At 35.3% G+C, this 14,706-nt stretch overlaps 1 protein-coding gene and 1 long non-coding RNA gene across 2 annotated transcripts; both read left to right on the top strand.

The window, feature by feature from the left end:
- On the top strand, positions 1-4,789 carry LOC109837169. The gene is made up of 3 exons (XR_002246205.1): positions 1-123; positions 3,671-3,717; positions 4,493-4,789. It is a non-coding gene; the product is annotated as an uncharacterized LOC109837169 (long non-coding RNA).
- Positions 6,124-14,048, top strand: LOC109838499 (WAT1-related protein At1g09380-like). Its single transcript, XM_020406936.1, has 4 exons — positions 6,124-6,170; positions 7,604-7,900; positions 10,147-10,447; positions 13,641-14,048. Exons 1-4 carry the CDS (start codon positions 6,124-6,126, stop codon positions 13,842-13,844), a joined length of 849 nt encoding a protein of 282 aa, XP_020262525.1. The 3' UTR covers positions 13,845-14,048.

Raw genomic sequence — 14,706 nt, 5'->3', positions numbered from 1 at the left:
CCATCATCGACCCTGCAGTTTGCCGCCGAGTCCCCCTCAAAAATCCGCCTCTTCTGCTCAAATCGGACCTCTCCGTCGCCGTGGACTTCCTCTCCAAATTGGACCTCGCCGCCGTGGACGAAGGTAAGATTCAATTCCCTAACTCCGAACACTGGGAAAGCAAATGGAGGACAAAGCGTTGGTTTCTATTGATTGTATGATAACAGTACAATTAAGTTTTCTTTTAATTATGTTTTTTTGTAGGCAATTCAAATGGTAATCAAATTAAAGAAACATCCATTTCCTCTCATATTTGCCATTTTAATTACAAAATCCCAATAAATAGAAGCATTAAGAGACTTAGAAACCCTATGGCTCTGTTTGGTTTGAGAGAAAGGGAGAGAAAAGAAAATAAAATAGAAGAGAAAGTGGGTTTCTACTATTTGGTTTGAAAGAAAACAAAAAAAATGAAAATAATTTTCACCGCAGAAAAACCCGCATTTATTTTTTCTTTTCCCATTTCTCTCCGTTGCCTAGGTGAAAACGAGGGAGAGAGACGGAATCGACGCCTCCGACTTTCCCCTGATCTCTCACCTCTCTCTCTCCAAAACCCCGATCGATCTCCCCTCTCTCTCTGCCCCCCCCCTCATTCTCTCCTCTCTCTGTCTCCAAAACCCTAGTTTAACTTTGCCTAAACCCTAGTTCGACGCCGACCAAACTCTCGACGCCGATCAAATCCTAATCCTCTCCTACCCCCTCACCTTCTCTCCTGCCTCAGATGGAGCAAACTGAAGCTGTTAAGGAGGCTTTGTGGTTACATGGATTATTGGAAGACTTGGGGATTGCACAGAAAACTATTTGGGTATATTGTGATAGCATGTATACCCGAAGCATATTGATGTCAGATTCTACTTTGTTCGTGATGTTTTAGATGATGGAGACGTCATATTGGAGAAGATCCACACGAAGGATAACCCTACGGATATGTTGACCAAAATTATTTCAGGTGTGAAATTTAGTCATTGTTTGAAGCAATTAAAAATTCTTCAATGTTGAGGGCATTTGGAGGCTATTTGGGTGAACTACGTTCGACTTGATTCCTTGGGAAAGAGGATACGTAGACAGTCTTTTTGATGCAGCCGATTGGATTTGTTGATTTCGAGGGGGGGTGGGGGAGATTGTTTGAGCTCTCGGTAGGGTTCCCGATTTGTTGTAGATTAAGTCCGTTATCGTGGATTTATTCCACTTCGTACTAGACGCAACAAGTGGGACATTTTGGTTGTTTTTAGTGTCGGCTTAGTTTTTGGGAAACTTCGCCGAGGTGAAGATTTGTAGAAACGACGAAAACGGCGAAAAAGTTTAGGAAAAACGAAGCAGGACATTTTTGGTGCAGTCTGGTCGACCGAAAACGTGCACACTACAGGGTGATTTTCTGATTTTCTGATAGGTCAACCGAGAAGTTATGTCAGTCGACCGAGAACCCTGTCCGGTCGATCGGTAGTCTAAGTTCGGTCGACCGAAACCCTGTAATTGATTTTGTGAGATTTTAGCGTTCTGGACGGTTGACCGAGGCTAAATTCCGGTTGACCGGATCTCAATTTTGGCCCAGGTTCAGTTTCCTGATTGGTTTGGGTTTGCCGTTCATATAAATAGAAACTTTGTTGTTTCTAGGGTTAATTGAAGGACGACTTTGAGCAGCTTTTAAGAGAGAATTGTGCATCCTTTGAGGGAGAATTTGTGAGAGATTTTGAGAGTTTTGTTTGATGGTTTTGGTGAGATTGTAAACCCTATTTGTATTCTATTTATCTCTAATAGTAAAAACTCCTCCCTCATTGCCCCATGGACGTAGGCAACTTGCCGAACCACATAAAATTTGTTGTCTTGCTATGGTGATTGTGTTTTACTTATTGGTTGTGATATATCTTGCTCTTGCTCAGTACTATTTGGCTTTTGAGTTCCGCTGTGCACAACAGTGTGTAAAGAACATATAGAACTACATGGGTTTTAAAATAAATAGGGGTATAACTCTTGGTTTTATAAGCAAAAAACACTTAGAGGAAATAAGATAATGGGCACGTAGGTATAGGATTGCAATTTTTAATTTTCCCACCTGCATTGACGTGTAATTAAACGAAGAGTTAATGAGGTCAATTTGGTGTCATTAATTTGGTTGGTGGGACTTTTGCTAGTGGGAGGAGGACTTGATGAAGAACTGAACGAGCTTGAGTCCATTTGAAAGGAAAAAAGAAAATAAAAATAAAAATAAAAATAAAAACAAAAATAATGGGCACGTAGGTATAGGATTGCAATTTTGAATTTTCTCATATGAATTGACATGTAATTAAACGAAGAGTTAATGAGGTAAATTTGGTGTCATTAATTTGGTTGGTGGGACTTTTGCTGGTCAGAGGAGGACCTTATGTACTGAAAGAGCTTGAGTCCATTTGAAATAAAAATAAAAATAAAAATAATGGGCACGTAGGTGTAGGATTGTTATTTTGAATTTTCCCACATGCATTGACGCATAATTAAACGAAGAGTTAATGAGGTCAATTTGGTAGGTGATTTTGAATTTTCCCACATGCATTGACGCATAATTAAACGAAGAGTTAATGAGGTCAATTTGGTAGGTGGGACTTTGGTTGGTGGGAGGAAGACTTGATGAAGTACTGAACGAGCTTGAGTCCATTTGAAATAAAAATAAAAATAATGTTATTGGTCGTATCATTAGACTCGCGACTGTTACATATAAATCCCAAAAATTCGTGTTAGGGGCTGTTTGGTTGGTATAAAAACAACAAAAATAAGACCCACAGAAAATTAACATTTGAAAATTTAGTTGTTTTCCCCACAATCAGTTGTTTGGTTTGCCAAAAAGAAAAGAAGGAAGCGCACTAATAAATGCCTGTATTTGAGGGATTTATTGTATAATTGACGTGTGTTGCTGCCAACACAGTAAACTAAATGCGGCAAAAGTGTAAGATTTATGTTATCAGGCGATGAGAGGAAGAAAATTGTCTAGAAGGTTCACCTTCCCTTTCTATGTCCCAAACATTTTGCATTGCGCTCTTGACTCGAACCAATAATTAGAAATTTAAGGGCTTCTTCTGTCTATAACTATTCGTCAACCTACTATATATGCTCTGATTTCAAAGCAGCTCGTGGAATTTGCTCAGTGTCAGTCTTCAAGAAACACAGTATGAAGTGTTATGTGCAGCATGCTACCTTTTACTGAGATTAAGCCAGCAGCATATGTTACTTCGTGTTTTTGATTAATGTGTTGCGCGACGTATTGCTGTGGAATTAATGAGAACTATATTACAGGACTGTTATCAGGTAAGACTTTCATTCAGTTTAACATGTTGGACAGTTATAGGTTAGTAAATATTATCAGGATGATGGTCCATCCACAGTTGGAAGCCATAACTATACATGCATTCAATCGTGATGAATGAAGTGGATTTGGAACTTGAGTGTCCTGTTATTAAGTTTGCATGAATTTAGGTTCATACCCAACCTAAAATAACCAAATCACCTTTTTCTGCTTTGCAATGGCATATTTTCATGTGGTGCATGTATTCATTTTCCCTGTTAGTAATCAGCTATAATTTAATTATAGGTATTTATTGCATTATTTCAATGTTTTAGCTTTCTCGTCAGTTATATTTGACAATTTGTTCACTTTCTGCAGGTCATCTTTTTTGGCGACAAAGTCATTCTTGAGGAACCTGTAGAGAAGTATGTTTTAATTTGTCCACAGTCAGAAAATATCTATACTGTCATAACTACGAAGCTCCTGAATGTGTCTCATCTCATCATATGAAGACTTGAAGGCGCAAAAATGAAAAAATCATCCTAGATGTCATTAGTTAAAGAAAGGCACATGGTCAATCAAATTAAATGCTTCGAGGGGCTTTTCAGTTCCCACTACATAATGAAGACCTTGCTTGCATAGATCCATCCCATCAAATCTTAAGTAGAAAATTTAAAGCACATTATATTTGGTTTTAACTGCATTCTCGAAAAATCTAGTTTCACATCACATTAATGCAAGTCTTATAAGCTACTGTTTTCTCTCTATTGTTTGCGGCAACATTTTTCTTAGCTTGAATCTAGGGGTTATAGATAAACATGATAACCATTGTATCTAACGAGAAATTATTTTATGCGTTAAAAATGCTTAACATATTTATCTGGCTATACATACTTCTGTATTAAAATTTAGGGCAAACTGTGCCAAGCAAACAGTGACTTGGAGCGATGTACAGCCGAGTGGTCTCGTCATTTTCTTTGTTTCTAATTCATATATGTGTATGGGTGCAGTCTTCCCTTAGAAGATACTTGTTCCATACAATCTAATAAAATCCTCCTAATTCGTTTATCACCCTCAGTTTGATCCTTTGGTTCCCCTTATACATAGATATGCATAACCAGTGTAAAGATTTTCCACATTATAGGTTTATGTTGGTTGTCTTAGTTGGCATGACCATTCTACATTATTTTTCCATTGCAGCTGGCCGATTTGCGATTGCTTTCCATTCTACTAAAGTTATATGAGATTGATGTTTTGATGGGCTCATTAAAGTCAAAAACAAGGACTTCAGCATATTTCTCTCTGTCTTTGGTTAAGATTCTCTATATATGAAACTAATTGTAATAGACTTTGTTGGTTAAGATCATATATATGAAATTGATTGTAATAGACTTTGTTGGTTAAGATTTTCTATATGAAATTAATTGTAATTAATAGACTTTGTGACTGGAAATAAATAATTATATTTTATATTAGGAATATCATAAATTTACTTCAGATTTGTTTTGGATCTTTTATTGACCTTTCTTTCTGCAAATATTATGTGTGAGAAATGTGGAATTGTGGTTGTGCTTCTGTTTGTTAATATTTACAAACTTGATGTTGATGGCCACTCAAGTTTTTATGTTAGGAAATTGCCAAATTTTTTTTGTTAATATTTACAAACTTGATGTTGATGGCCACTCAAGTTTTTATGTTAGGAAATTGCCAAATTTTTTTAAATACATGTTTATTAACCTATTTTGATGGCCACTCAAGTTTTTATGTTAGGAAATTGCCAAATTTTTTTAAATACATGTTTATTAACCTATTTCTTCCTAAGATATGAATGATACTAATTTTGAATAATTATGCTTGAACTCCATTATTGTCTAGAGGTTATATGGAATCATCTTTCTTCACCTGAGGTTATGAATAACTTGCAAGTCCAAGACCATACAAGATTATACGCAAATTAGAGTCATCGTAAATTTGACTAAATTTTCTTGAGTTAAGATTGTGCAAACATGTTCGGTAGCTTGTAATTTTTTTATAAATATGATAGAATCACAATTTAATTTAATTATTTTTTGTAAATTATTTAAAATTTAAATCTAATTCCAAAAAGTACGAATTAAAATTATGTTGTGATAATTTTCTTCCTCTTTTAATCAGAAAGATAACCAAACAAGAGAAAATGTCTTTCTTTTGAATTTTCTTCTAACTTTCCTTACAATATTCTTTCTAACCAAACAATAAAAAGAATATCATTTTCTTTTCTTTTTCTTTTCCTTTCTTTTTACTTTCTCTTTCTTTTTCTTTTCTCTCCCTTTCTCTCAAACCAAACATAGCCTAATAGAAAAATTATTATTCTAGATTCAACTAATATAGTTGACAAGGGTTACGGATCACGTGTGACAAGGGTTGTGCACTGACAAGGTTGTAGCTTGTGAGTTGGATTTAGGTTGTAAATGAGTAAAATATTTGCACAAATTTGAACTAATATAATATAGAGAAATTTTACATTTTATTTGATTCCTCTTCTGATATAAATGTCTTTTTGAGTGCTAAGTTTTAAGTGTTAACTTTTGGGAGGCATGCTATACTATTTTATTGATACTTCATACGTTGGCATATGCAACACTAGTATTTGTGTGCTCAATAATCATCAAACCCAAAGACCTAAGCTTATGAATTGCAAATGAATCTTAATTTCAATGCAGACTAATAATTAATATTTTCTTAATAGCGGTGATCATTGGAATAAAACTGCTTATGATTTATATCTGCCTCTGAAGGGAACTTTCCTATTTGTGTTTTTAATCATATTCCAGGTCCTGGTTAATCATCAAATGGGCAGTTCTCAATTTGGGGAAGGTCTTACTCTCTTAGGCGAAAGGTGAGTGTAAATAATCGCTTATTCACCTTTCTCTGCTTAATTCTAACTAGTATGCAAATATGTTGCACATGATGCATGTTAAGAGACTATTTGAGATGAAGCGTTTATGGCCAATTAATATTTCACACATCCAGCTTATCACTATACTATTTATTAGGCACACACTTAACATATGCTAAACTACACTTTGCTTTATGTTTTGAATTTCTTGCTTGGTTTTGAACAAGGTTTGGGTTCATGAAAGGCTCAGAAAAAGTAGCTAATATGTAACCACTATCGCAACATAAGATTGAAAGTCCAATCATTATGATCATCTCATAGCCTTAAATGCTTCAACTCTTACATGATTATAATATCCTTAAATGATTCAACTCTTAAATGAGCGTAGTGTTGGTCTCTCTGGTTTAGCTCAGGTAATCTGAATTATAATATCGTTATTTTCATGCAGTATACATGATTATTTTTTTGGGCTAAATTTCACAAGACCCCCCATTCTTTTTTGTGAAATTTACCCTATTCTTTTTCTTTTTGATTTCAGTCACTAATGATTTTCTCCATGGAAGTTCCGTTGATTGATTAGATTTTATATGTCAAAACATTAGCTCATTTTGTGCTATTTGGTCATTAACCAGAAAGTATTGGGTGCTAGTTTGAACAAGACAAGAAGGAAAGTAATTGGGAGCAACAACCCCTAAGTCAGAATCATGTAAGCTAATGCAAATGATTGGTTTCAAGATGCCACGTTCTATAACGTGTTCATCCATTGCTATAGCTTGTTGAACAAATTCATATAATAGGAAGCAGTTATACATGCCATACTACTTTATTTGTTAAAGGGTTGATCTGATGGCAGAGATTTTATTTGTTAGAGGATTGATGAAAGAAATTGGTGGTTACTCATGTTATCGTAAAATAGAAGTTCTGCCGCAGATTCTTGTTGAACAAATTCATATAATAGGAAGCAATTATATATGCCATACTACTTTATTTTTTGTTAAATATTATGATGCTGGAACAAACAGAGGTGGCATGCATAATTTTCTAAAAAGATTGATTTATTAAAAAAATCAACATGGTCATGACAGGATAAGAAAATATCGACTTTCCAGATGCATGATCTTTTTTCCTCTTTGAAAACATCAGCATAACCCAGAAAAGGGATCCGTCAGGACAAGATTATACTAAATTGTCAGGTCATGACGGGTAGATGCAACTTTCTATGTTCTGATAACATAATCTATATAAATGGGCATAAAACTCACCCATTTAGTAAATTGGGTAATATAGCTGTCAAATTATAACAAGCGAGAGGGACAATTTGCTTCTTTTATTCGTGTTAATTTCTACTTCTTTCCTGTAAGACTTGTAATCAGTGCTTTGTTATAATTCAAGTATCTCTGTCCCATTTTCATTGGCCTCAAAACATGCTACAGGTTGGAAAGAATAAATTTAAAGAGTAAGTCGGGGATTGCGAAGGTGGCTGGTACATTGGTCTGCCTTGCTGGTGCAATGCTACTAAGTTTTTACAAAGGCCTTGCCTTGACCAATGCATCGCACAAGCCATCGGCACCTAACGAAGATTCCGGTCATTCCATTAGAGGCAAATGGATATTGGGGACTGTTGCTCTTTTCGCAGCGATATTCAGCTGGTCATCGTGGTTCCTCCTCCAGACAAAAGTCAGCGAGAAGTATCCTGCTCTCTACACTGGCACTGCCATCGTAATACTGAGGTGATGCCAAGCCAAAAAAATCGAAGATATCCAGGAATTGTTCCCAACACAGACTGCATAACCAAGTTAGCCTATTTCAGTTGTCGACAATTTTGCAAGTGATATAAACACTATGAAATTGCAAGTGATGTAAACACTATGAAAGTATGGTACAAATTTGTGTAGTTTGGCTGTGAAAGCTCTTCGGACATAAAATTTGTGTATATTATTTTGAGACCTAATAGAAATTTGTTGATGTTTAACTTTCAGATGTGGTCCACTGCCTTGATGCAACAATTTTCGCATCTGAGGACACATATTTTAACAATTTCCTTAGCTCAAAAAAGTTATAGTATAATCTCCTTATTGTTGGTGAATATCAGAGGGAAATACCTGTATATTTTTATGTCTAGGGATCTTTTAGAGCTGTGCATATTTTCGTACCAACAGTTGAAACCGTTGGTGCAAATAGAAGCACCAACGGTTCAAACCGTTGGTGCTTCTATTTGCACCAACGGTTTGAACCGTTGGTGTTGTTATTTGCACCAACGGTTGTAACCGTTGGTGCTTAGTTTTTTATATTTTTAAAATTGTAATTAAAAAACAATCAGCACAAACGGTTATAACCGTTGGTGTTGATAAAACAACCGTTGGGGCTGACTTTGCCCCAACGCAATTTGCCCCAACGGGTTTTTTTTTGCCCCAACGGTTTCAACCGTTGGGGACACTATCTGCCCCAACGGTTGGGACCGTTGGGGCTGCCCCTATTTGTACTAGTGGCGATGATGGGGCTGCCCCTATTTGTACTAGTGGCGATGGGAAAAAGGGTGCCATGTAAGATTTTCTGGCTAGGGGCTGTTTGTTTGTCTAAAAAAAGAGGGAAATCAAAGAATAGGAAACATATTTCTTAGAAATTTTATTTTGATGTTGTTTGGTTGGAAAAAAAAGAAGGAAATTAAAGAATAGGAGATGAGATGAGACGAGTTGTCGTCATTTTATTGGATGATGTGGGTGATTTTTTAAGAAATTTTGTTTTGAGGTTGTTTGGTTGACTAAAAAAATAAGAAAATGTATTATAAGAAACCTATTTCCTATAATAGGTTCTTTTCTTGTGTTTGGTTCATTCTTAAAAATAAGAAAATAGATGAGATGAGATGAGTTGTCATTATATTATTGGATAATGTGACTCACACTTAAGGAAATCAATTTTCTTGTTTTTTTGGAGGAAATGAGTGGAGATGAAAGTTTAAGGAGATGAGATGAGTTGTCACCATATTATTGAATGATGTGATTGATTTTTAAATATGAGATGAGATGAGATGAGATGAGTTGGATGATGTGATGATAAAAATAATATTTTATTAGATGTTGGATGATAAAAGTAATATTTTATTGGATGAGTTGGATGATAAAATAATATTGTTGGATGATAAAAGTAATATTTTATTGGATGAGTTGGATGATAAAATAATATTTTATTAGATGAGTTGAATGATAAAATAATATTTTATTAAATGTTGGGGTAAGTTTTAGGGATGGAAATGGTTAAAAATAAGAAATGGGAGATTTCCATACTCCCATTTCCTATTCTTGGTTTTTAGGGGGGGTTAGTCACCTAGAACTTAAAATTAGAACTGGGATAATATGTGGGATAAATTTTTAAGGTGTTAGTCACATAGAACTAAAACTAGAACAAAATTTTACAGTGTTAGTCAAGTAGAACTCTAATAAAACTAGAATTTGGATAATGGTACAAAATTATCCCACTTTTTTCATTTTTCTATACAAAAATGAGAGTTCTAGTCTCTCAAATTATTCCAAGTTTTAGCTTGGAACTAGGTGGTAAAAAACTAGAACTCATATTTATTTTGTTATTTTTTATTTTTTATATTTTTTTATCTTTACTTCTTTCCTATTATGGTTATCACCATTAGACCATCATAATAATAATAATTGTCAATATCTTATAGTCTAACGAAAAGTTATTTAATAGTAAAGAATATTCTTGTAAGCAATTATAAATCAATAATAGTAAGTTTAAAATACATAAATAATATTTATATCTTCAAAATGTATAAATATATATTTCATGATTATAAAAATTTATCCCACGTTATTTTATCAAAATATCCCGCTTCATAAAATTGTTCCTATTTATCCCACTAAAATATCCCACTAGTAAAAAATTATTCCGCTTTAACAATTATCCCAATTTGCATCAAAATATCCCAATTGACTAACACCCCCTTAGGAAACCAACCAAACAGCCCCCTAAAAATTTTCAGCTCTTCCAGGCCAAATTACGGGAGAAAACACACAAATTCCTCTCTCGGCTTGGGTTTCGTGATTCCCTATTTTTCTCAAACCGCCTCCTCCGTGCTCTCGTCACCTCCCTCTTCTCTCTCATTCTTCTTCCCCCGTCTTCCCTATTCCTCCTTCAACTCCCTCCTGCATTGGAACTTCGACCACAAACCCGACCTTCATTATTCCTCCTTCCCCTCCCTCCCGCGTTGGAACTTGGACTGCAAATACGAACCAACAACCGCTCGAACTTCTCAGGGATTTGAGGTAATTTGTTAAATTTTATTTTTAGGTTAAAATTTTGGTCATTTTTAAGGGGTTTTGATGTTAGTTTGTCAATTGATGGATTTTGTTGTTGTTAAAAAAATTCAAATGAAAAGAACCCATGGTTTACACTTTTTAATTTACATCATTTATTTTTTTTTCTCAAATTTTTGGTATCGGGTATGGATGGATGTTGATCTCATGGATAATATGTTTTTCCACAATTTCATTATCTTTTATTGATGTTAATTTAGATTTATTTTTTAGTGAGTTCTTGCACCCTTATGCCTTGATTAATGTGATATAACTATTATATATGATGTACTTAGTTCTATAATTAGTTTAATATGGTATAACTAATAAAATAATATGGAGATTAGATAGAATTTTTTTTAGTATTTGTGGTTGATGATGATTTGTCCAAAATTAACACGATTCACTTTTTTAGTTGGCTAGATGAAAGTTTGGAGGAGAACTACTAAGAAAATTCCTATTGGAGTTTGACATCTTAAAGCATCAAATTTAACATCTTAAAATTGATTATGAATTTGGGAGCCCTAGAAACATGATTTGCACTAGCAGGTTTATGGATCCCCTAGTAAGTAATAATATGCTATTCTTTCTCTTTTCATTAGTTTGCTAGATCTCTTATAATTTGGTCATTTTACGGATTTTGGTGTTGGGTTTTCAATTGTAGGATTTCATTGTTGTTAAATAAAAATACAAATGAAAATAACACATTTTGATCCACTAATAGTCACAAAAATGTTAAGAGTAGAGATAACGTCAATTGTTGCGCTCTTTTTGTTTGCGGAAAAAATATGATCCACTAATAAGCATCTTACTTTTTATTACATTAAAGCAACTTAATCTCTTAATATTATGTACTTTTTTGAGGTGGTATATTGATTATTTGATTGCTTATGTGTACTTGTTTGACAGGTTTTCTAGTCAGATTGTGTGATTGATTTCATCTTAGGGGCTGTTTGGTTCGTTTACATCACTTTCCATAGATGATTTTCCTTCACTTTCTTGTGTTTCCTTCACTTTCCTGAAAAATGTTTCTTGTGTTTGTTTCGCCCAAAAATATGTAGTGAAAGTACTTTACATCATTTTCTAGTGTTTGGATCAACTTGAAAAAAGAAGAAAATATGTAGTGAAAGTACTTTACATCATTTTCTAGTGTTTGGTTCAAACTAAAAAATTAAGAAAACTTAATTGTGGTCACCATGGTAAGATTACTACCCAACATAATAGTTGTGCTCAGAAAAGGCCATTATTTCATTATCTGCCTCGCCATAAAGTTTATAAAACAATGTTGGCTGCAATATATTGCCTCGCCAATATATTGTTGCTATAAACTTTGGCTGCATATCTTAAAAATAGCCCATCATCATAACACGAAATATGCATACCAACCAAAAGCCAAACAAGAGTTGAAACCATCTTCATGAGAGCAGGTTGAACCTATGCACTGAATTAAAACATAGGCCAAGCATCAACATGAAACCAAAGGCCAAGCACAACACAATGCCAAGAAACAAGAGTTGCAAGATCACTATCACAACCAAACCCCAAGCAACAAGCTGCTGCAACCAAGGAAAGCACAACACAATGCCAAGAAACAAGAGCTGCAAGAGGCCAACACAACCAAACCCCAAGCAACAAGCTGCTGCAACACAAGGAAAGCACAACGCAATGCCAAGAAACAAGAGCTGCAAGAGGCCAACACAACCAAACCCCAAGCAACAAGCTGCTGCAACACAAGGAAAGCACAACGCAATGCCAAGAAACAAGAGCTGCAAGAGGCCAACACAACCAAACCCCAAGCAACAAGCTGCTGCAACCAAGGAAAGCACAACAAACTGTGGATAACACCCCAAGATTGGAGCTTTCTTGTTGAGACTCCATATATCCATCTTCATATAGAAGCCAGATCTCGAAGTATTTGATCTCCCATAAGTTACAGCATTCAAAGCACATGTTTCAACAGCTTGTTAACTTTCACTAGATTCCCCCTTCATGAGCATCAGCAGACTTACCACAAAGTGGTTATGCTGATGATTTTCTACAAGGCCTGATAGTGGGTAAACAGTCAAGCCAGCACTAGAAACAAGCAAGTCCATCATGGTTTTACTTAAGAATAGTAAGTGTCATTTTTAAGACAGAAACATTGTAATTTGATGAAGGAACGTATAGCTTAATGAAAGGCTGAAAAGCTATAAAACTTTATGTTTAATTCACATGTCCTTTTGTTCTGTTAGGATAGAAAAGGCCTTTATGAGCAAGTGGTGAATCATAAAACACATAAAATGCATACCTCTTTAACTTTATTTCATCGAGGGGAAATCATTATAGAACCCCACATGTAAACCTGTCAAACAAGTAAACGAACAAAAACATCTAACAATGAACGCACATGTAAAGATTGAAAAGAACAGAAAAATGTGCATACGCTTTTATCAGAACATCATCACAGCAAGTGAACGAGGACTGATGTCAAAAAACCAAAGGATGCACACAAGGAAAGCACAACAAATTGCCAAGAAACAAGAGCTGCAAGAGGCCAACACAACCAAAAACTGATCAAGAATGCCATCATCATAGCTGACCAACAACAGGACAAGCAAGAGCTGCAAGAGGCCAACACAACCAAACCCCAAGCAACAAGCTGCTGCAACCAAGTCTACTTTGCATTCTCCTCATGAATACCATAACCATAACCAAGACAGATAGTACAGCACCCGAACACATATTAACTACGGTTTCTTCATCGAGATCACCATCCATCTAAAATACAAACGTCATATTAAAGCAGATAGTAACAGTAAATGAAGATGGTTGTCTAATTATATTGCTAAGGTCCTACTTACAAAATGAAAAGACAAAGCTATTAGACTTGGGTTCAAAAATATATTTGGAAACTAATGCAGACAAAATGTAGTTCAATTTGAAATATGTTATTTCTGGTATTATATTTAGCCAGGCATAGCTTGAATTTGGGCTCAAAATGTAAAGGTCCTTTTTCTTTTTGTTTTTGGGGTGGGAAGTGGGGGTCAAAATGACTAATTCCCTTTTCCCGTAGAATTTTAGCTTAGTATCTGAGAACCAATTTGGTTTTCTACTATGTAAATATTTATTTATCCCTGTTCTTCTTGTCTTTATTGTGATTAAAGATTCCCTGTTCCTATTTCAGGTCCTCACGGAACCAAAGAATGCTCTTGGGAAGCAATACAAGAAACTGTTCAGCATGAACAATGTAGATGCATTTGTGGTGGATGAGGAGGCTATTGGCTCAGGAGATAAGCCAGGTCGTGGGGCTAAAATCCTTCGTGGGGATGGTGCTCTGGATCATTATCTTACTAAGAACAAGTTAAAGGGTCCAGGGGTAAGATTATAGGAACCTATTCTCATGCTAGTAGTGCTACATTTAAGATGTAGATTACATTTAAAATGTAGATAGAATTTCATGATTCATGTGCCTTCAAGTTTATATTTGTTGATCCAGATATCACTGCTCGTCAAATAGTTCGGCTATTATTTGTAAATATTCCTCAAATTCGATTTGGGAGATGATTTGAGATAAATCAAATAATTGTTGGTATTCATGTATTAAACAAATCAAGTATGGGCATATGCATATTGAATTCATTTGCTTATTTCTAAAATTAATATATCTTATAACTTCTAACTTATTTATGTGGACAGACACCAGAGTTAAAATATGAAATTTTTAACGAAAATTGTGAGTGTATACTTCCTAACAAAGTGGAATCTGAGATTTCTTCGAGAGCTCAAACAGATCTAAGCTTAACCAGTCCAACCAAATCCACATGTCAGAGCTCAAAATCGGAGGAAAAATATTGCTCAAATCGGAGGAAGAGCTGAATATCTCAAAAATATTAGGCATTTAGGGTTTTTTACCTGAGTAGCGCCCAAATTTCTCAAGAACAGCTATCGTCACGCCAAATCCCCAAATCAACAGCGATCGTCAGGCCAAGAGCTCCGAAACCCTAAAAATCTGGGAGAGGGGAGGATCTCGTTGAAGGAGGAGGAAAGGCAAGGGATTGGGAGGGGGAAAGTCTGGGGTTGTTTCCACCACTCATCGAAGCCAGAAACTAAAAGAGCAGAGCGAATAACGGATAGATAGGTGCCACTCAACGAACTAAAGGAAGGAGGCGGGAGAAATTGGAGGGAGAGGGAGAACGCCGAGCGGTGATCGTAAACCTAGGGGAGAAAGGAGAAGGAAAGAAAGATTGGAC

This window comes from Asparagus officinalis, chromosome 4, assembly GCF_001876935.1.
Source record: "Asparagus officinalis chromosome 4, Aspof.V1, whole genome shotgun sequence".
Classification (NCBI taxonomy): Eukaryota; Viridiplantae; Streptophyta; class Magnoliopsida; order Asparagales; family Asparagaceae; genus Asparagus; species Asparagus officinalis.
Note: the sequence above shows the minus strand (reverse complement) of the source record. Positions and strands in the feature narration are given on the sequence as shown.